Source organism: Cornus florida, unplaced genomic scaffold, assembly GCF_030987335.1.
Source record: "Cornus florida cultivar Cherokee Brave unplaced genomic scaffold, ASM3098733v1 CherokeeBrave_3.0.0_Hap2_Chr07, whole genome shotgun sequence".
Taxonomy (NCBI): Eukaryota; Viridiplantae; Streptophyta; class Magnoliopsida; order Cornales; family Cornaceae; genus Cornus; species Cornus florida.
Window position 1 is genome coordinate 65,107,880 of NW_026775577.1, and position 23,900 is coordinate 65,131,779.

General features: G+C 38.6%; 2 protein-coding genes across 4 annotated transcripts; one reads left to right on the top strand and one right to left on the bottom strand.

Annotated features, from left to right (window-relative positions):
- Window positions 1-12,776: 12,776 nt before the first annotated feature.
- On the top strand, window positions 12,777-23,854 carry LOC132267272 (F-box/kelch-repeat protein SKIP6-like). Of its 3 annotated transcripts, none has more exons than XM_059768395.1 (2): window positions 12,777-14,108; window positions 23,258-23,490. In XM_059768395.1, the coding sequence occupies exon 1, from the start codon at window positions 12,967-12,969 to the stop codon at window positions 14,086-14,088; it is 1,122 nt and encodes a 373-aa protein (XP_059624378.1). In that variant the 5' UTR covers window positions 12,777-12,966; the 3' UTR covers window positions 14,089-14,108; window positions 23,258-23,490. The 3 variants fall into 3 exon arrangements, with proteins under 3 accessions (XP_059624378.1, XP_059624376.1, XP_059624377.1); XM_059768393.1 differs by lacking the exon at window positions 23,258-23,490 and adding an exon at window positions 23,497-23,854 and having other exon boundaries at window positions 12,780-14,108; XM_059768394.1 differs by lacking the exon at window positions 23,258-23,490 and adding an exon at window positions 23,523-23,854 and having other exon boundaries at window positions 12,783-14,108.
- Window positions 15,508-17,812, bottom strand: LOC132266277 (uncharacterized). Its single transcript, XM_059767131.1, has 4 exons — window positions 17,145-17,812; window positions 16,586-16,759; window positions 16,168-16,260; window positions 15,508-16,081 (listed from the first exon to the last, which is right to left on the bottom strand). Exons 1-4 carry the CDS (start codon window positions 17,810-17,812, stop codon window positions 15,508-15,510), a joined length of 1,509 nt encoding a protein of 502 aa, XP_059623114.1.
- Window positions 23,855-23,900: the final 46 nt, after the last annotated feature.

Below are 23,900 nucleotides of genomic sequence, written 5' to 3' on the forward strand. Positions count from 1 at the left end.
CTCCAAATAGAAAATAGATTAATATAATTTAATCTTATCAATCCGTACAACTCGGGAATCCATCCAGTGGACCCCTAATAATCCCAAATGAAAATAAATTACATAACCAAAATCCAAAACTAAATACGAAAGGAAGTCCTACGTAGTCGGAAGAGTGAGTGTCTGTATCTGCATCATCATAATCAAGCATTAAGCCTGGTACTGACGAACACCTGAAAAATAAGAGTGGGTCAGGCCTACATGCAAGTTCCATCCTACTACATTCCATATATAAACCCGATATGTAGATACATCCTAGATAGCTCGGCAATATCTAAAATAGTCCATTTAGATATAGATACACACTATAGGATGCTCACTAACCTATAGTCATCACACCTGAGTATAAGGTAACACACAAAATGCACGTAGCGTAGTCATGCACACCTAGACCTACTAGGGAACGTCATTAGGTCCAGTTATCCATCCAAGGCAATATACGCACCATAACCATGATCAGGAGACTCAAGCTCATATCACGGTACCATAATGATATATATAAATCTTTCCTAATACAAAAAAGTAAAGCAAACATCCGTTATGTTGTTCAATTGTTTTAGTTGACAGGACATGCATCCATATAGGATTTAACTGTTTTAGTTAATCCATTCCGTATGTATGAATAGGTAGGATTTAGTGTTTTGATCTAATCCATCCCTGATATGTCACCGTCCCATACTGGTGCATATAATACATATGATCCATAAATGATGCACACTCAAATGAACATCAAGTACGTCCAGAAACCAACATAATAGAAATCAGATATAGATAAGATCCTATCATGCATCCAATATATGATTAAAATTATAGAACTTCCGTTTAAATTGCTAAAGTATTTATAAACAATTTAAACCATTAATATCCATCCAATTGACAAAACAGAAATTATAACAGTTCATCAATTTACATCTATAGCATGATATAAAGATTATCAGAATTATAAACTAAGCACATTGTACTAGAATTCCCACACGGTACTTTTATACCAGTTCATTTAGATTACTAAAACAAAGATTAGTAATTAAATTCTCCTCAATCCTCGACGGCATGTAAATTAATATTTAAATCCCATGACGTCAATTTAATTCCCAAATCTTAAAACCTGTGCATAATATAATGATACTCAGAAGTCTAAACTGTACATTATATAAAACCCCAACAGTATTTTATACTAATCCTTTAAACTGGTTAAAACAAAACCAGCAAGTAAAACCTCCTCAACTCCTGACATCATGTAAATAAACATCTAAAATTACATGACGTCCATAATCGCAACCCAACCAACGCTCCTGGAACTTGAATATGTGATATATATCATTGATATAAAGTCCTAAAAAATACCTTTTATATCAGTTCATTTAATTTGCTAAAACAACTAGCAATTCAGTCTTCCTTCCTTTTGGACAGCATGCACATTAATTTTTTATAATTCATGATGTCTTTTACCACTGCATAAACCAACATCCCTAGGTCTTAAATAGGTTCAAAACATCTTTTAAAAACCCCCCATTTTAATTTCAGAAGTTCCTTTCAGCCCCTGAAATCACAAAAATAGCAGAAAACACCCCGTAGGGGTGTTTCAATAAGGGAGCTGGCTCCCCTTCCATGGGAGCCAGCTCTTAAGCTCCCAGAGCCGGCTCTCCCTCATGGAGAGCGGGCTCTCTCATCTAGGGAGCCGGCTCCTTCACTTAGGGAGCCGGCTCTCTCCGTGAGAGCTTAGCTTCTTCGCCTCTGGTCTTCTTCTTCGCTTCAGGCAAAGTTCCAGTTGTCTGTTCTAATTTTTTAAAGATTCTAGGGTTCAATTCAAGTCTTCACAGTCCTAGAAACTTCTCAAATTCCATTATAAATTGATTGACAAAAATTAAAACAGAATAGCAACAGTTTATGCAAGAAAACAATTACAGTTACACAAAACGTAAAAACAGTTTGCAGCTTGATTCTTTATGCATAAACATCCATTTTAAAGTTTAATTAACTTCCTGGAGACTATATAGAATGCACAGAACACAAGTTTATAGGAAGGAAATAGAATGAAACTTTCCTTTAGGTTTCGGTTTGAAACCTTTCAACGTCGTCTCTAAATTCTCCGACGACGGCCGACTATCGGTAAACGTCCTACTGCTTAGTTTCAATCCCACAAGCCATCCATTCCTTCCTCCTTAGTACACCTTCAATCCATAGCTGAAAGCCTAACTGGTTCTCTCAGTTTCCCTCTGTGTTTTTCCCTTAAACCCTCTCTGTTTCTTTCTACTTCCAGTTACGGGAAAAGGGTTCTAAAACCCTTACAGACCCAAAGCTTATATATATATATAGGCTTCTATAAACCCTAACCCTAATTCCAACCTCCTATAAGTCGGCGACCATAATTTATATAAACATAAAACCCTATGACATATACAAATTATAAGCTACACAAAAAAATACACGTCAATTAAATCAACAATAATCAAATATATAAATTAACCAACAATTAAATTAAAACCATTACAATTAAACAATTAATTTTAAAATAATTAAAATTAATCAATTAAGTAAATAATAAAATAAATAAACAATTACAATTAATCACATCACCAGATAATCACATTTAAATGCACATAAACCAACTCATTAAATTCCAGTTACATCCTTTTGAGAATTAAGGCTATTACAACATGCTTTGTTGATTATTGAATTGGTTATATCCCAATTAGGGCTATTAGTGCATTGAAAGCTTTTATTTTGACAAAAGTGGATAACAATCCCTTTTCATTGAGTAGCCGGGATTCTAGCCTCATCAAGCACTAAATTTCTCGTACCGAAATGTGGAGGGCCTAAACTCTGGGTTAATAATTGAATTGAAAAAAAAAAAAAAAATTGCAAAAGCTATAAAAAAGTGAGGACTTCTCCAAAAAGGTGAGAAGTGAGAAATGATTAGATAAAGGTTGTTTTAATTTGTAGCCTAGTTGATTTGAGCTTGTAAGTCCTTAGGGGTGTTTAAACACCTAATGCCCTAAAGCCGTCCGGTTTGGGAGTCATTGACCTAATGTTCGACCTCATGGATCGCTAGAAAGCTTAATAGATCAACACATTACACCATGCTTCCATCTTTGATCCTTAAGATAGTAAATAAATAAATAAATAAATAAATAATAAATAAATTCAAGTGAAAAGAATAAGCGCACCTAGATGAATAAAGCTTTAATAAAAGGTCTACTATTTGTTTTGATGATCAGGACTAGATTTGTGTGCTAGTTTGAGGATAAGGATGTGATCATTTCATTAGTTGGCTTAGATAGCAACATATTTGATGCCGGTTCACTTAAAATGATTCTAGAGTTGTTTTGATTTGCATGATCATTTTATGGATGTGTGGAGGACCATATTTGCTTGCTTGATGTTTAGATTTTGGGAGATTGCTTGGAAAGGGTTAAAAAATTGCATACTTGAGGTAGTTTTCTACTAATGCTTGTTTTGTATATTGGTTTCCCTCTCTTATGAGAAAGAGCTCAATGTTTGTGGGTATCATTTCTAGAAACCCTCATGAGACTTCACTCATCCACTAGGGGTTTAAAAGGCTTGTTGCATATACTAAATGCAATCGTATTCCCTACGAAAGTGGCGCTATCATTTTATTACTTTCTAGTTCATAGTTGTTTATTTATTTCCTTTCCTTTTAGTTCATTACTAGGGATTAGAAATATCTAAGTTTGGGGGTGTGATGAGTGCTCAAATGTGACGCATTTTAGCACCTAAGCTATGGTATTTTAGTCCATTCATCTATTTTACTTTCATGTGTTAGATAATTATTTGTGTTTTTGCCTATTTCGGGTTAATAAAGTTCAAATAGGCTAACAAGAGCTATTTAGCTCAGTTTTGGAGCTAAAGAGCAAAGTTGGAAAGAAGCCAAGAAAAATGCACCAGGGAAACTTCGATCGATCAAAAAGGAATCCCGATCGATCGAAGAGGTCTTCAATCGATCGAAATGAGGCGGTGCCAGCTCAGCCAATTGGATAAGGCCAAAGAAGATATTTTCAAGCCATGTCAGCCTCGATCAATCGAAGTTAAGTGTTTGATCAATCGAACATCTTTGATCGATCGAAATGCCTGCTGGCAGTAAGCTGTCTAATTCCCGAGCGCCCAATTTCTACCTAACTTGTGTAGTTGCGAATTTCCTTCAATCAAAGGCTGTAATTCTGACTTGGTCCTTACTCAAAGGAGTATATAATTGATTTATTGAATATTTATTGTATCAAAGAAGATAGATAGAGATATTACCAAATGTAGAAATTTCCCTCTCTCTAGAACTGGGGTTTTGGAGAAGAAAACAAAGATGAAGATGATGATGCCAACCTCCAAGCTAGCCCTTGAGGGTTCTATGTCCACTACAATGAATGGATAAATCATTTTCTTGGGGATAAAGATAACCCCTATGCTTGCTTCTCAAACCTAGCTTTTGTGTATTTTTGGGGATTTTAGTTGTAATAGATGTTTCGACCATGAATAAATATAGATCTTGTGATTTCTACTTGATTTGTATGAATTAATGCTTTCAATTGATCATTTGGCTCTAGTCATATGTCTATGTATGCTAGAATTGATGTTCATGTTTTTATCTCTAGATTTAATAGAGTTGATGCATGTCTATGTGTGTTGATGATGTTGATCTAGTGATGGTCAAGGCATGGTGCTTAATGGAACACTTTTATGATTTATTTGATGGTTCACACTTGTTTCTTAATGGATTGTATCACATCTCTAGTAATTAGTTTAATTTCATGTCTCTAGCCTAGTTGTAGTGTAATTACTTTAATTTCTTAGGTAGGTGAACAATCCATTCTTGTTTCTTGATGTTCCATACTTGTGAATGCAAAGAGTGCAGGTCTCTATATATTTATGTATACATTAATTGTGGTTTAGTTGAATGGATATTGATCTCATTTGATAGGTTATGTTATTCATTAAAATTGGCTAGACAATCTATACTTATTTGCCATTCATACTTAGTTTCAATTGATGTCACACACACACACAAGTTACAATTTAAATTTCCCTATTAATGTACAATTGCTAGTGTTTAATGAAGTGAAGCTTAGTGGTGACTCTAAGCCCCAAGACCTCTCTCCTATATCTTTTCCCGACTTTCTAGATTGCTCTTTTTACTTGCATTAATCTTTAATTGCATTGTAGTTTAGTTAATCAATCACCAATTAATCTTTGATCACTCGACCTACTAATCCGACATTAGTTTCCGTCACAAATACACCTCCTTTCCCTTGGGACAATCCCTACTCACTCTAGCTATATTTTTAGTTGGAAGTGGTAGTGACATTTTCTAAATTTAAACTTGGCCACACTACACACTTTTGCATGCTTTGGTCCGAGACATACCAGGCATCACGGCAAAATACTTGAGGGAAGAAGGTTAATTTGAGATAAGAAGGGTGGCAGCCCCTTTTGGGTTATAGAACCAGACCTACAGCAGTGGAGAAGAAGAGGAAATGAAATGATTATTTTCCAACCCTCTTATTTATAAAAAAAAGTACCCCAAACAGGTCTCGCCGGGTCTGGAAAAGTGGAATTTGCGCAAACGCACTCAAATGGTAAAACATTGTAAATGAAAAAGAACCAAAAATGAAAAAAAAAAAAAAAAAAAAAAAAAAAAAAAAAAAAAAAAAAAAAAGGGAACAACAGAAGAAACGACGTCGAAAACCGAGCCCTGTGCAGAGAGATATGCCCTGAACAACTTCGGCGGCAACCGAGGCCGAAAACCCTAAAACTGGGGAAAACGACTGGAAGGAAATTCTAAGGGTACACAACTTGAATAAATTTGAAAATGAATCCCATATGAGAATCCAGGCTCAAAATGAGGCGTTTTGCAATAACTTTCGTTAATTGCACAATGGCCCCTCCAAGAAAGGATAACTGCAAAACTACCCAGAAAGAAAATATCTTCCAAAAGATATTTTCTTAAAAACTCCTGAAATAAAATATCTTCAAAAGATATTTATGAAAAACACTCCAAGAAATATAAATGTTTCTGAAGAATCCTTTCATCCACGCCCCTGCGGAATAGAGGAACAATCGGCGAGCTTTTCTCCAAAAGTAAAGCTACACGTTTCGAGGAAATCAACTGGAATGAAAACTCGTGAAGTCAAAAATCAACTCCGAGCATGAAAAGTGAGGTTGTAACAAAAAGTGACAAACGGAGAAAAAGACGAAAAGTGAATAGTGTCCAAAAAATAAAAATGTGAAAATGACGCGATCCTTTAAGGAAGTTGTCAATTTAAAGGAAAGAGTCTCGGGAACCATTCCCGAGCACTCAAGACGACACTGAGTGACATGAAACCGAACTCGGAAAAGAAAAATTAAACAAAAAAAACTCGTGAAGTCAAAAATCAACTCCGTTTTGGACACTATTCACTTTTCGTCTTTTTCTCCGTTTGTCACTTTTTGTTACAACCTCACTTTTCGTGCTCGGAGTTGATTTTTGACTTCACGAATGAAAACTCGTGAAGTCAAAAATCAACTCCGAGCACGAAAAGTGAGGTTGTAACAAAAAGTGACAAACGGAGAAAAAGACGAAAAGTGAATAGTGTCCAAAAAATAAAAATGTGAAAATGACGCGATCCTTTAAGGAAGTTGTCAATCTAAAGGAAAAAGTCTTGGGAACCATTCCCGAGCACTCAAGACGACACTGAGTGACGTGAAACCGAACTCGGAAAAGAAAAATTAAACAAAAAAAAAATATCCGTAAAATTTGAGAAAAAAAGAAAGGAAAGAAAATAACTGGGTCATTACATTTCATCATCCAATTTAAAAATATTAATCATAAATAAGCAAGTGAATCAATAAGTGTGTCATTATATTTAACACACCAAGAGATATCCTTATAATATCAAGGGGCGCAAATTATATTTATTTGGTCCCAAACATTATTTACACAAATATTAATATGTTGTAGACTTTCACTTCATTGCAACAATTTTACAATTGCATGCTGCTATTTTTGTAGGAACCAATACAAATATTAATATGTTGTAGTGTAATGACCCGGTCATTTTCCTTCCTTTCCTTTTCTCAGATTTTCACGGATATTTTTTTTCCGTTATTCTTTTCCTTTCTGAGTTTAGTTTTTCATCACTTAGTGTCGTCTCGAGTGCTCTGGAATGATTTTCGAGACTCTTTTCCTTGGATTGACAACTTCCTTTAAGGATCGAGTCATTTCCACATTTTTTCATTTTTCAATATTATTCACTTTTCGTCATTTTCCCTATTTCGTCTTTTTCCCTATTTTGTCTTTTCTCTGTTTGTCACTTTTTGACATAACCTCACTATTCGTGCTCGGAGTTGGTTTTTGACTTCACGTACCTTCATCCTAAGTGGTTTCTACGAAATACGTATCTTTATTTTTGTAAAAAAGTACTCTAGTTGCTTCCGGTGTCCATAAGGGCATGGATGCATAATTTTTTAGAATCTTTTTCTTTTCTTAGGGTGTTTTTCGTAAATATCTTTTGAAGATATTTTATTTCAGGGGTTTTTAAGAAAATTTATTTTGAAAATATTTTCATTCTGGGCCATTAGTGCAGTTTTCACTTTTTGGAGGGACCATTGTGCAATTAGCGAAAGTTATTGCAAAAATACCTCGTCTGGAGCCTGGATCCTTGTACAGGATTCATTTTCACATTTTGTCGAATCGTGTACTCTTAGAATTCCGTTCTGATCGTTTTTCTCCAGTTTTAGAGTTTTTGACCCCGATTGCCGTCGAACTTGTTCGAGGCATATCTCTCTGCTCAAGACTTAATTTTTGATGTTGTTTCTTCTGTTATTCATCTTTTCTCATTTTGAATCTTTTTCGGTCACGGAGTTTCGCCGTTTGAGCACTTCTGCTCAAATTTCACTTTTCCGGACCCGGCGGGGCCCTTTCGGGGCACTTTTAGGGTTTTACTATAAATAGGGCGTTATAAAATTGAAGACTCACTTTCTCCTCTCTTCATGCACGACCTAAAGCATCCATGGCAGCCCAGGGGGGGCTGCCACCCTTCTTCTCTCATTTAAACCTCTTTCCCTTTGTTATAAAGTCATAGTGCCTTTGCGTTTTGTGTTTATCTTGACTACGCGCTTCTTTCACCCTTATTAGAACCCGTCTTTGGCCAAATTTTGAGTTCGGGTTTAAGGTCAAGTTAGGATTTTGGTAGGTCCTCTTTGGAGTTTAATGTTCACGGTGTTGTCCCCGATAAAACCCCGAAGTATTGTTGGATTCGGAACCATTTCATTTTGGTGGCTTTTAAGATTTTCATCTCAAATTGAGGTAGGGGATGTTTTAGGATTTTATATGTGTTGTATGGAGTGTTTTCCATGATTTTACAACTTGTATGCATGCTTTTGTTTAAGTCCTAGAATTTAATTTAATTAATTTCTATGGTTAGAATTTAATTCTCATGATGATGTATAACTTAGAATTAAATTGTTGCATGCTAGAAAGTTTGGATTTGATATGTTTGTTAACATTTATTAAATTGAAATTATTTGAATAAGAATTGCACTTTTTATTTAATATTTTTCTTTTGTGAAAGATTAATTCCCATGGTCATACCTTGCATGAAATGAACTTGTAATATGCTTTTAAATTAAGTTTTGGCATGTTCCTTAACATACTTTAATTTGAGAGCATTTGGATAAGTATAAAAATCTAGAGATTTTAATTAAAATCCATTTAATGGTTCCATTGGCCTAATTAAGTTTTTAACTTGATATTTGTGATGACTAGGACTTGTATACTAGCATATGTTAATTTGGGACCATTTGATGTTGTTTTAGAATTTAGGAATTTAATTATCATGCTTTAATTAAATTATATCCTATTGATCCAATAACCTAAGTAAGCTTTTGATTTGATTCATGTAATGAATAAGTTATGTTATTTAACATGTGTTAATTAGGGTTCATTTGATTGAGATATGAAACTTAGAAAAATTAATTAGGTTATATAATTAATTTCCGTTTCTATTACATTATTGATTAAATCGTGTGTTTAACATTGATATTATGTTTGAAGTATGATTTTAGATTTGTAATGGACTTATGCGATTATATTTCAATATTGAATTATATTGTTATAGCGTGTAACGAATCGTAAACTACTGATTCGACATGTGATGCTATTATAGCGCGTAACGAATCGCGCTCTGAAGATTCGACATTGTCATCCTATAATAGTTGTGGATTTAGGGTATGTATTGTGTGGTTTCAACCTACTTATGCATGGAATGTAGTTTCGTGCTGATATATATATTTCGTATATAAGTTGTTAACTTATTTATTTTGGAGTCTTGGGACATTGTTACTGTGATATGGCTAGAGTTTGGCTCTAGTGCAGGAGGTATGAGTTCTCCCCATTAAGATAGTACGCACTAGGGTGGTCTTCCCAACGGGTTAATGCCCGGAATAACCAATTTGTTCTTAGTTTAGTCCGAGACGTGATGTCCAAGTCTTTCACTATTTGTTTTTGCATTCAATTCTAAGTTGACAACCAATGTTTAATTTTGACTTGTGGTTTTGGTTATTGGCGATTTAATGTTGTTAAGTACATTTACGCATTATGATTTTGAATGAATCATAGCATGTTTTTAATGTTGTTAAGTACATTCATGTTTCATGATTTTTAATGAATCATTATAAATTTTGATGTTGTTAAGCACATCTATGCTTTGTTGTTCAAATGTGATTTAGGAATGATCCTATAGATTCATTTGAAACATAGACTTTAGGTGGCATGACTCACTTTAGTCGTTTACACACTTTTAGATTTCAAGTTGATTACTTTGAGGATCTATGTCTTGACGTGTGGTACTAGAAACTCCAATTTATGCTAAATGGTTATATTTAGCTGTTTACACATTTTAGATTTCAAGTTGATAACTTTGAGAATCTATATTTTGTCGCTTTGTATAGCATGCTCCTATGTTGTTTGAATTGCATGAATGATGTGATTTATGCTAGAAATGTTCTAAGGTAGCTTAGGATGCTCCCTGAGTCTCATCTTGACATAGACGTTAGGCGGCATGAGCCTCTTTAACATGTTTCACCTTAAGGTGATAAAATTATAAAATGTTAGGTCGATGCATGCTCATTTCCTACGAGTAGCTTTATGTTACTCACCCCAAAGTTACTGAGGCATATTTCAGGTACAGGAATTAAGGTTGAAAATTTCATTATGCTTGGGCGATTAGTGGACTTGAAGGTTCCATTTTGTGAAGGTTGGCTTGAAATGCCATTTGTAACCTTATTTGTCAAATGTGTATATTTGATTCTAAACTTGTAATGTGTGCCTAAGCACACTTTTTGATTCTCATTTTATGTATATGATATAAGGCCAAGGGCCAAATTTCATTTGAAGTTCATGTTTATTCATAATGGTTGTATTTTGCCTTTAATGAGAATATATGAAAAAGCATTCGTTTTTGTATGTTATTTTATACCGGAGTGTGTTTTATGTATGAAATTCATTATCTAGCATTCATTTAATATGTATGAGGTGTGACCAAGGGCCAAACATCATTTTGTTTTCACTTTTGCATTTTAGTCTCATACATTGCATTTGGACTAAAATAGTAGAATCCGAGCCTTTAAGGGTTCATTTTCAAATCGGGTGGTGCAAATTGTCGTCTGGTACCTCCACTAGGTCTCATTAATCATGCATGAAATATGGCCAAGGGCCAAACGGTAATTTGAAATCATTTGTAAATTTTAAATTTCAAAATTTTCATTTCATGTGCATTTTTGCCCTTTTGGCCGTTGGGGGGTCAAATTTTGCATCGGTGGTATTTTTAAGCCATGGACCATTGTGGCACGTCCTAATAGGTAAGTTACGTTTGTGTGCACAGTCATTTCCGGGCAAACCTTCTTCTTTGGTGAAGTGAGCCTCCTATGGACTCATTTTAAAACTGTGTTGCATAATCTGATCTAGGGGCATTCTAGACTTTTCATATCAGTTTTATTTTCTTCTTTTGACATAGTCACTTAGAAAATGTGATTTTATGGGGGGTTTCTTCTTCGTGTTTTTTCAGAAAATGTCGTCTTGGCATCAGAAATCCATCGTAAAGTTCAGCATTAAATTTTGCATTTAGCAGCTTTTTGACCCTCATGATCAGATTTTGTGGGAGGGCATTTTACAGCGAGTTTTTTTTCATTTTCATTCACGAGTCTGGGTAGAAAATTTGATTTCGGGAGGGGTTTCTTCTTTGTGTTTTTCCAGAAAACATCATCTTGGCCCTCAAAAATCCATATCTTTCCGAAAAATCCTTTCTGCCGTTTGCTAAATTTTTAGTACAAGTGTGCTTGGTACCATTTATTGACTTTTTTTTCAAAAATGTGTTGACCGATCCGAAACTTCCGGGGATCTTGTGGGTGTATTTTAATGTTGCATTTTCAATTTAGGTAATTTAAAAACCTTCCGAAGCCCCATTTCCTTTCCTTGGGCAGTAGCTCGGAAGTGATTTGCATTTCTTGACCTGATTTTCTTAGGGGCATTGTGGGCATTTACATTGCATTTTTTTTGTTTCCGTCCACGTAGTTGGGTAGAAAACCGCGGGGGGCGGGGGGGGGGGGGGGGGGGGGGGGTGTTATTCTTCGTGTTTTTCCAGAAAAATTCGTTTAAAGGTCCGTTTCAAGCCTCAGTTCTAGAAAAATCCGAAATTACCCTTGCTGCTAGTTATGCCATACTCATGGGCGCCGGTGGCCGCCGCGCCGTCGTTTTTGTTTTTGATCTTTCTCCCTCGTCCGAACTCCAAATCAAGTGAACTTTTATTTGAACTTGACTAATTTTTCATCGTCTATCCAATGGTGTGCTCGGTTGCACCCAGATCTTCCTGGATAATTACCAGTTTACCCTTTTTGCCTTAAGTGCTCGTTTTTCTTCGTCTTACCGTTTTTCCTTCATCCGGACTCCGAATCATGCGATTCTTGAGTCCATCTTAATTAATTTTTCGTTGTCTTCCCAGTGGTGTGCTCGGTGGCACCCGAATTAATATTTTTTTCAGAAATGACCATTTTGTCCTTGGGGCTATTTTTGTCCGGTTTTCTTGTAATTCGCTTTCGCTACTTTCTTTTGAGTTCTGTGACTTCACGGGAAGTCATGGACATCTCTCGATAATAATTTACATTATAGGGACGTCATTTCTATGTAAAATGACTATTTTGCCCCTGGGGGCTTATTTGTCATATTTTCGATCTTTTTCTTCCGCATTAGTTCTCATTAAGTTTCACGACCTCATGGAAGGTCACTTTGACTTCTTAGAGTCTTATTTTCTGTTTTTGCTTTCGCATTTCGGATCCGTTATCGGATCATTATTTCGATTCATCACTAACGCACTGGCGTAAAAATCAGGGCCGTCACATGTAGACTTTCAGTTCATCGCAACAATTTTACAATTTTACATTAACTATTATGATTATTTTTATTTTTTATTTTTTATTTTTTATTAATTAATATGGTAGACTTCATTTTTCTTTTTGTAATTTGTTAGAATAGATGTAAGAAAGGCATATTAAAATGTATAGATTTTTTAAATTTAGTGACAAATTATTGTTTATCTACTTATTGCCTCGCACATATACGTTGACAAGATGTAGGTTTTTTTTTTTTTTTTTTTGTTTGGGAAGCAATCGAACCCCGACCTCTCTAAATTTTAAAAGGTTATACTGCTGAATCATTTGGTCATTTGGTAACGTAAGTTACTTGTAACAAACGTGGTGGTACGTGGTATTAGGAGAACTTAAAAAATAACACACGTGGGTGGTATTAGCAGAACTTCATATATACCTCACACACGCAGACCACTGCACGGTTAAGATAGTCTACACGCACCTCAACCACCGTTCAATTCATACACACTAAACAGTGTATATCATCTCCGGCAACTTCACCGTTCAAAACTCAACCCCATGACCGGCCAAACCTTCACCACCTCCGAAGAACCACCGCCTGGCACCTCTAACCCACCATCAGCAACGCCCCTCCTCCTCCCAAACCTCCCGAACGACGTCGCACTCCAATGCATTGCAAGAGTCCCTCGCTACCAACACCCCTATCTCTCTCTCGTCTCCAAATCCTGGAGGTCCACCATACGTTCCCCTCTCCTCTTCACCACCCGATCACTCCTCAACTGCGCCCAACACTTCCTCTTCCTCAACGTCCGCACCAACTCCTCCTTCAACTGGTACCTCCTCGATCAAAACCCTAACCCTCCAAACCCTAAAAACGCTAGAACTCTCTCGCTTCTCCCTTCCATCCCTTTCCAGCCTATTGGGGCTACATTCGCGGTATCAGGCCCCAAAATCTACGTAATTGGAGGGTCAATTAACGATATTCCATCCAACAATGTTTGGGTTTTCGATTGCCGGTTCAATAGATGGGAAGTTGGGCCTAAAATGCGGGTTGGAAGGGAATTTGCTGCAGCAGGGGAGGTGAATGGTAAAATATATGTAATGGGTGGGTGTTTGGTGGATAATTGGGCAAGATCAATGAATTGGGCAGAGCTTTTTGATCCAATGACGGGGTTGTGGGCGGCGGTGCCGAGCCCGATTGAGATTAGGGATAAGTGGATGCATGCTAGTGCTGTTATATATGATAAGATATATGCAATGGCTGACAGGGGTGGGGTGGTTTATGATGCGGTGGCAGCAGAGTGGAGTGGTGTGCCAACTGGGCTTGATATGGGGTGGAGGGGGCGGGCTGCGGTTGTGGGTGGAGTGCTGTATTGTTATGATTATTTGGGGAAGATTAGAGGGTATGATATGGAGGAGGATGAGTGGAAGGAGTTGAAAGGGGTAGAGAAGGGTTTGCCGACTTTTTTATGTGGTGCAACAATGGCCAATTTGGGAGGGAGGTTGTGTGTGGTATGGGAACGTAAGGGGACTAGTAAAGTGGTGGAAATTATGTGCGCGGAGATTGAGGTTCGGAAGGACAGGTGTGGGGGGCTAAGTGGGTCAATTGTTTGGTCCGATGTGATTCTTGTTGTTCCAGATCGGTCTTCAATTGTGCAGTGCTTGCCAGTTGGCTTGTGACATTTGTTATAACAACAATGGTATGTTGATGCTATGTATCAAGCTTTGTTGTGAATTTTAATTAACTTTTGCATCATATAATTATATAAGTGTGAATTGCTATTATTACTTATCAAAAAAAAATGTGTGAATTGCTATTAAGCTGTGGAATATGTATAATTGGAATGCAATAATAAGAGTATAAACTTGCATTGGAACATATATGTAACTAGACAATTTAGGTTGTGTATTAGAAATGTTATGGGGAATGAAATATGGAATTGAAGGAACGACATTATATTAGGTGTTACTTACCAAAAACAAACATTATATTAGGTGTTTATTTTAATAGAGTTCAGATTGATGAGGTACCTAATTAAGGTTTTTGGGATAGACACAGAATTTCTCGTTTTAAATATTGAAAATGTTTCGTGTGTGTTAAAAAATCCGTCAGCATACTGTCTGAATTTGAACTCAATATGTGACATAAATTATGTAGTTGTGTTGTTTATGGATTGTATAATATGCTAAAAATGAAGGAGATTGTCTATATATTCACTCTACAGTTAAACAGTACAAAGGGAAGCTATACACTTCTCCTATATCCATGTATGTCTATATGTGTTCATTTATGTATACAGATTTAGGGATTTTTTATTTTTAAATTTTATTTTTAAATAGGGGAAGTGGTTTATAGAAATATAGAATTATATATAGTTATCTCTTACTTGTGTACTTTGGAGCTTGTGGATTAGGTACTATACTGTTAAATAGATGCAGTGGTGATTGTCTTTAGTGATAGTAAAAGCAAATTTTGGGTATTGAAGGAAATCAACATCCAATCAGATTCCAATGGATAAATTTTTTAAATAAATATCATATTGGAAGAAATTTTGAGGTCCTTAAACTCTGGGTGGCAACTGTATAATCAATCTCAAATTTTGCAAAATTTATTCCCAGTTTGTTGATAAGACCTTAACAATTTTTAATTAACTTTTCCAACTCCCAATCCTGAAAGGATCGCTGGAACTACACATCCAAGACAACCTACCGCTATCGAGTCGATAACAGTCAGCTACCACAGCATGTCTATCAACAACAATCTTGAACAACCTCGGGAACAAACAAGACAATGGGTGATCCTCACACCAAATATCCTCCCAAAACCGAACGTTCCTTCCTTCCCGAACTCTGAATCTAATATGCTTAGAGAACTCATCCCATCCTTTCCCAATGGATTTCCACACCCCCACGCCGACAGCAGATTTGACCGGCCTAGATGACCATCCCCCTCTCTTCTCCAAAACGACATGAAACAACCTCTCTCCATAACCTCTGTCTTTCGCTACCGAATCTCCATAACCACTTGCCTAGGAGCGCTCTGTTGAAAGGGGCCAATCTCCTAATCCCAAGACCGCCCAACTTAAAGGGCCTGCACACCTACTCCCACCGGACAAGATGAAATTTAAACTCCTCCCCCTGTCCACCCCAGAGGAAGTTCCGTTGAAGCATCTCAAGTCTTCCGACAATAGAGGAGGGGATCTGGAAAAGCGAAAGAAAATAAGTTGGAAGATTGGACAATGTACTCTTCACCAAAGTAACTTTCCCTCCCTTCGAAAGATATTGCTTTTTCCACCCAGCCAACCTTCTCTCGAAACGCTTTATCACCGGGTTCCAACTTCCCACACTCCTTGACGAATCACCCAACGGCAAGCCCAAGTAAGAAATAAGGAAGGAGCTCGTCCCGCATCCTATAACCGCCGCAAGAGAAGCCACCTCCTGAACTTCTCCCACATGAACAAGCACACTCTTACCCATGTTGACTTTCAATCCTGAGACTGTCTGAAAGTAGACCAGCACGCATATCAAATATCTCAGTTGGGACACATCTATGTCACAGAAAACCAGAGTGTCATCCATGAAAAGCAGGTGAGAGATCTCCATTTGCTGAACTGAATCTGGACCAATCCTGAAGCCCCGGATAAATCCAAAATCCATAGCTCTTCTCATCAACCTATTAAGAACCTCCATAACAATAATGAACAGGAATGGGGAGGGTGGGTCCCCTTGCCTCAAACCTCAAGAACTGCCAAAAAAAACTGGATTGAGACCCATTCACCAACACAGAAAATCTGACTGAGGAAACACACGCGTCGATCCATCTCCTCCATCTCTCTTCGAAACCCATCCTCTCTAACAGATAAAATAAAAAATTCCAGCAAACATGATCATAGGCTTTCTCAATATCAAGCTTACACAGAATTCCGCTATTGAACCTATAATCCACACATTCACTGGCAATGAGAGTGGAATCCAGGATCTGTCAGCCCCCAATGAACACATTTTGAGATTTAAAGATGACTCCGTCCAACACCTCCCTCAATCTTAACGCAAGGACTTTAGCGATAAGCTTATAGATACACCCAATCAGACTTATTGGTCTAAAATCCTTAACGTTAGAAGACCACCCTTCTTAGGAATTAGAGCAATAAAAGATGCATTTAGCGACTTTTCGAACCTCCCATTAGAATGGAACTCATGAAAAGTGCCTATAACCTCCTGTCTAACCACTTCCCAGCTCTCTAATAAAAACGTCATTGTGAAACCATCCGGACCTGGAGCTTTGTCACCATTACAACTCTTCAAAGCCTTCAAAACCTCCTCTTTTGTAAAAGAACTCTCTAACCCATCCCTATCCACAGTTGATATAAAGTTAAAATGAAGGCCTTCAAGCCATGGCCTCCAGCGTAAAGGCTCAGAGTAGAGCCTCTGGTAGAAAGAAACGACCACCCTATGCACCTCCTCCTCCGTACTCAACACTGTTCCATCCACACAAATTCGCCCAATATGATTGCCCCTCAATGGGCATTGGCAGTTCTATGAAAAAACTTTGTATTACGGTTTCCCTCTTTGAACCACAAAGCTCGAGATTTTTGTCGCCACGAAATTTCCTCCATGATCGCAATCTCAACAATGTCTGTCTGACAAGCTGCTCTCCTATCACGTTGAGACTCAACAATACCACCCACCCCTTCCAATCTATCAATCTCTCCTATCACGTTGAGACTCAACAATACCACCCACCCCCTTCCAATCTATCAATCTCAGCAATGTCAGCGAGGGCCCTATTCTTCCTCCACTCTAGATTACCGTTCACCTCCTTATTCCATCTTTTGAGTTTGTTCTTCAGGAATCGAAGCTTTCCTGACAAAATAAAACTCGACGTTCCCACCACCATGTCCTCCTCCCACCAAGACCGCACTTTCCCTTGAAAATGAACCGCTCTAAGCCACATGTTCTCAAATCTGAATGGAGTACAATGAGGTCTCAATCCTCCACAATCCAAAACCAAAGGAATGTGGTTCGACGTCACCGTAGCCAAACCAGCCTGAACTGCATCCGGAAACTTCTCCTTCCACTTCCCATAAATCAAGAATCTATCCAGGCGGGAAAGAGTAGGCACCTCCCTACCGCTGGACCATGTAAAAGTAGCTCCCTCCAATGGAAGGTCAATAAGCTCATGTCCATCAATAAACTCCGAAAATTGCATCATAGCCGGAGTCCATTGACCACCTATAGATCTCTCCGACGGGGACCTAACCACATTGAAATCCCCGACCACACACCATGGAAGAGACCACAGGCCCTTCACCACACTAAGCTCCTCCCACAGCGCGAGCCTCTCACAATCATCCACCGGCCCATACACGTCAGAAAAAGCCCAAGAAAAGCCATCGTCCTCCATCGCAAAAGCACAAGAAAGAGAGAAATGCCCTCTAAATATCCACCCTCGCCATCCATCTCCTATCCCACCTGAGAAGAATGCCTCCAGAGGCCCCTAAAGAATCCAGAACCTCTCACTCAACGAACCTACTTCCCCAAAGGCTCTTAACCACTCTATCGGTCATTGCATCAATCTTCGTTTCTTGAAGGCACACCAAATGGACCCCCCATTTTCTCATTGCCAACTTCACCACCTTCCTCTTGCCCGGGTCATTGAGACCACGGACATTCCAAGATAAATTCGTAGCTTCATGAGGAAATAGCACCCACCTCTCACTTACCCGTCCTTCCCCCCTTAGCACTGCCCCTTTCCTCCCCCCTCATCATCCTTTCATAGTTCACGTTTGAACAAAGATTTCTCAGCTCCCTCTCCCCTCTCCAAGAGGGTGGATTCTTTTTCCTTCTACTCCCCCTTCTAGAGATCTTTTTCATCTCCCCTCCGCCGTAGCATGAAGAATCGATAAGGCCTGGTTCCGATTGCCCTTACAAGAGACACCCAACAGTTCGCTAGTGACCCCGATATTTGCCATGACCCATTCCTTGCCAATATCACCACAATCCTGCCTTACAATATCACTGTCCATATCCTCCGGTCTCACAACTGCTAGTGGATCAACCATCCCCAGATTTGGGTGACCCTCCTCCGCCCACAAGATCATGTCAAGAGACCTGCACTGCTCAGCCCTGCTCCCATCAACATCACCTCCCTCGGGCTCCTCCACCTCATCAACACAGAACATCCAGTCAACTACACTGTCCACCCCACTTTCCTGTACATCAAGGTAAGAATCCGGATCATTGGTTAGCACTTCATCAGACAAAAACCTGTGCTTCTGCAATTCCTGGACCAACGAAGTAGTTGATTCGTCACTAAGCGTAATACGGATGTCCTTGCCAATGCAAACTGTCATCTTTTATGGCAAAAAAACCGTTTTGAGGTGTCTCCAGAACATCACCTTTGGGTAAACACAGACTTATTCCTTCCTCTCTACCCAGATGAGGCTCGGCCAGCCCACCTATATCATCCCCAGACGTACCATACTGAATGGAAGCGGAGAAATCAGAGCAAAACTCATTATGCTCTACACAGTTCCAATCAATACCCGCATCAACAAGCAAATTGACCTGTCTCATCCCTTTCTGACAGCCCAAAAGCCCCATACCCAGTAAAATCCGTATCAATCACCTCATCTACGGAGTCCACCTCCACCACTGCCGATAACATCCGAGACATCAACGACTTCCCATCAAAATCCTCCCCCACCTCGCTCCTCAATACCCCACAAGAAGGAGTAGTAGAAGAAGAAAGAGCAGAAAGAAAGCTCCGAGAAAAGGAAGAAGGGTACATACCAGGATCAGAATGAATAACCTTGCGGGCGACCCATTTTTGCTTGTCTTTTCTAGTCCATCTTTTATCGGACTGATGCGATTTAAACGAAGATTGACAATCTTCCTTGATGGATGAACAACTACCATCCTCAACATCACATAGAGATCCCGACTGAAGCAGTCCAAATTTGTTACCAGAGAGCAAGTTCTGACCGCACTCACCGTGCCGAAACTTCTTCGATATCAAACCAGCACCCTTCTCCTTGTTCACACTCACCTTTGCCCACTACTCCTCTAATCGCAACCAATACCTTAAGTCCGACTTCAGCTGTGCCAAATCATGGATAGGGCCTTGAGAAAGTTTACTGGGCGCCTTAACAGAAGTTGGGCTGCAATCCATTGATAGAAACAGTTAAGCACTTGTTTGGGCCCCAACTCACCACCATATCTTTTATGTGTTTGTGTTTGGACTTGGCATGTGCAGGTCGAGGATACGAGGTTGGCCCAAATGACTTGGGCTTATCACACCCGACCCAACTTTTTGAAACTCTGTCAACCCACGAACCAATCTGCTTAGGCCCACGCTGTCTAGGCCCAATCTCACCAGGCCCATCAGATGTAGAACTCGAATATCCCCTACTCTCACGTGCCTCTTCACATGTAGAAGCAGCTGTCATCCACTTGCAACGGGAGGGAGCTGTCCGCCAACCACGTGCCCCGCTAACGTCCCTCCCAATCCCACACGCCTTTGGCGTGTTCAGCTTCACGCGTCCCTGTCCTTGAGTTCGGCGGTCCTGCACATCCATCTTCTGAACCTCTGGCACACTCCTAGACCCAGTCCCAGGCCTGTGAGACGGTCGCTTCCTTCTTTCTGACACCACAGGTGGCCTCAAACCTTCACTTCCGGCGCAGGACTTGGAAACAAGCACAAGGGAAGGGAGCGATTTCTTCTTTTAATAAAATTCTGAAGGCCAACCACCTGTCCTCCACGATGATGGACTTCGGGATCTTGCCGCCTTCAGCCACAGTAATAACAATCCTCTCTGTGTCGCTCATTTCATACGCCTCAACATCCCAAAATCCTCCACATAAATCCCCAATTGCAACAAACAGCTTCTGACACCATAAATGCCGTACACGATGACTCTCCAGTGATTAGTCTTCTTTCTCAACCCAAAACACCCAACCCTGTAACACCATAGGTCTGAACAGCTGCACATCTCCCCATGCTTTCTTTCCCCTATCAAGAACCTTCTGTGCCTCCTTAATCGACGGGAATCGGAACAGCAGAAGACCATCAGCCAGAGAAGAAACCCTAACCCCAAATGAGATCCTCCATGTCTTCGTAGCCCACTCTTCAATCTCCTCCAACGACCCCACATCACTGTCAAATCTCCCAACAAGGCAAGACTTAAGCATCAATTCGCGAGTGGAAGTGCTGTGATTGTCCACTCTAAACACATGCCCTCTGAATGAAGGTACACACTCCACCTCTCCTTGTAGATCTAGACGAGGGAGGCTTGCGACCTCCAAAAACGACAGCTTCTGGCCATCGAGGGCTCTCATGAAAGCAGCCAAATGAGAACAAGGAAACAATAAAAAACCACTGAAAGCAAAACACAAGAGAGGAAAGAGGAGCGCCAAGAAAAGTAGCAGAGGATTTCACCGGAGTTTATGACTCCGGTGACTGGTCGGAGTAGTGGACTCAGGCCGCATCTCTATTACGACAGCCATGATAGTGATATTGGGTGGAATATTGAATGTTAATTATGAAATAGCTTGGTTTGCTAGTGTTTTCAATTAAAATGGTAAGGGTGTAGGGACACGATATGATGATGGTGAGTGTGTGAGTAATGTTTGTTAGTAAATCGAGCATGAGGTAGTTGGTGCAAGTGTATCGTGATCACATGAAATACCACATCATGAGGTGGCATGGAGTAAGTGTGTGATTGTGCTGGAACATGGATAAAATGTAAGGTTTAAGTTGGTACGTCAGAATGGACTCTTAAATCGTTAGCACGAGTTACTTATAAAAAAAAAAAAAATATTCGTTAGCACGAGTTGTGAAAATCTGGAATTTTGTTGGTTATGCTGTAGGCTTGTGTTTGGGGACGCCCAATACGCAAATTAGTTGTGAATCAAATTTGTTCACCAAGAGATCTTGTTCTGTATGGTCATTTGTGTTCTGGTAATTGTGGCATGCTGATTTCTTGTTTGTATGATAATTGCAATGTGGGTTCCTGATATGGGTTCGAGGTATCGGAATGTCAATGATGGTAGTGATGAGGGTCTGAGGGACTGTAGTGTATGTTATGTGGATCTGGGGGACCAGAATGTATGTGATGTGAGGAAGTGACCAGGAATATGTGTATTGTTGTGATATTAATTGGAGTTTCAGGGACCGAACTGTGTGGATCGGTTTTGATGATGTGGTTAACCAAAGGATGCTGTTTTTCGCTCTTTCATACTCCAGAAGTTTATTGCATGCAACTTCTGTAGAAAAGAAAATAAAATCTGGTATCACCTTCTACTTTTTTCCTTTTAAAATCGGGTGTCACCTTTACGATATTTATGCAGTCAAATCACCTTCTTAAGTGCATGACTGTATGGCAGTCTTGAGATGGCTTGTCAAAAGTTTCGCAGGACTGCTGACCAGCACCTTCAACTTCCCAAAATCTGCATCTTGATGGCAATAGTAAAACTAATTAACAAAAGGAATTTTGGAACTTTCCCAGAAAGACTTAGAAATGGATAATTTTGAAACATTTAATGAAATCAAAATATCCCCTGCAGTTAGAAATTTCTGACCACTTGTCTTTAACATGCAAGTGACGCTTGTTCAGCTGTATTTAGTCTAGAATAATCCCCAAATAGAAATAGTGGAATGAAAAAATAAAATAGTTGAATAATAAAAAAGCTCTGAATATGTTGATGATATCCAACTAGATCCACATTCTATTAAGAAATCAAGATTCCACAACAAAAATCCATAAATCAACAATTAAAATTAATTGAGTTATTACAATTTAAAATTTAGTTTTGACCTCCTTTACCAAGGAGAAGAATGAGAAAAAGAGAGGAACAGAAGAACAAGAAGAAGGATTGTAGATATGCAAATATTTATAATTAAAAAATAAAATTAGGAAAAACCAAAAAAATGTTACTACAATTAGTTGTTTATTTAGAATGGTTTTTAACTTAGTAACCATGAATAGATCAAACCTTAGCAAAAAATAGCCTAAATTCATATACACATTTGTACAATTGTAGATAGACACTCTGGATTATATGATATTTTGAAAACCTTGCACTTGATCTTGCTTCACTCTCATTCTATGCTCTGGATACGCATCAACGTTGACAGGGTCCTACCTTAATTTACTGTTGCATATACAAATAAACAAAATGACTTGGACAAATTATTTGCAAGTATCATTGATATCGTTATGTATCATGTGTTTATTATTGAAACTAAATTATTTTTAGCATTTAAAATATTGTTTCGAACATTTCAGGGTCAACTTGATGAAGTCTTAACACAACTGTGTTTTTTTTTTATTTTTTATAAATGGACTTAACATCAACTGTTTTGTTACTAGCTGAACCAATTGCTTCTATATTCATCTCTCTCTCTCTCTCTGACACACACACTCAAGCAATATGGTAATATAATACTGAGCATAAAAATTAATTTTAAATGAATTATAACACAATTGTAATAGTTATTGAATTTTTTTGGTTCTTCAGGACTTCTAAATACGATCTAACAATAATATGATCATGGACGTTTACCACATGCATGGATTGACCATTCATTTGTTATGTCTCTCTTAGATGGTCATGCGTTTGTTCAATCACAAAGTATGCTTAAATTTGGTAGACTGACAGTACATGAACTGGGAATATGCAAGTATTCTTATTGGATGTTCTAGCTTGGCATGGGAATAGAATTTCCTGGAATGATGTGGGTGTCACCGTGTCAGTATACTGGCTTTGAGTATTGTTTGATGATATGCCAATTGCATTATTTGATAGAGTGATGCTTCTTGACTGAATTTTTATATTGTCCATGTGGTAGGGAGAATTTGGTGAAGGCTTGATTCTTAGGCGCGTGCGCGGGGGGGTGGTTCTTGGGGTTGGGAAATTTTCTATTTGGGATACAGTTGCATGCCTCAATTGATTTTGTTGCAAGCAGATTGATAATATTGGTGTATTACTGTCTCATCTTGTTCATAGATTTTCTTCTCGAAGCTTTCTAATTGCTTATAAATGTTATTGCCTTGTTGCCATGTTTATACTGCCTTTACAACTACTCAGAAAACTACTGGTTCCAAAAATAATAGGAAAGAAATCAAGTATTACTCAGCGAGGGACCACTCCAATCATCCTCCAAATGTTGTGATGGAGGTACTTCTGTTTCGGGTGAGGTGACTTGCTCAAGAGCGTTTGATTGATTATTAGGTGCAATAACTGTATATCCTTGTATATGTTCGAGTGGTTACCGGCAGATTGAGTGCCTCATTTCTGGTATAAGCTTTTGATTTCCATATGGGTTCAAATAATGTAATTCTGTAAAATTATCTCCAGTGAATTGTCAATTATAAACAGGGCTCATTGCAATACACTATGTAATATATGACCCTTGGGATTAAATCATGTTGTGATTTTCTTTAAATGCTTTCACCTTAATTGATCTTCAACCAGCATCTTCACTTACAAAA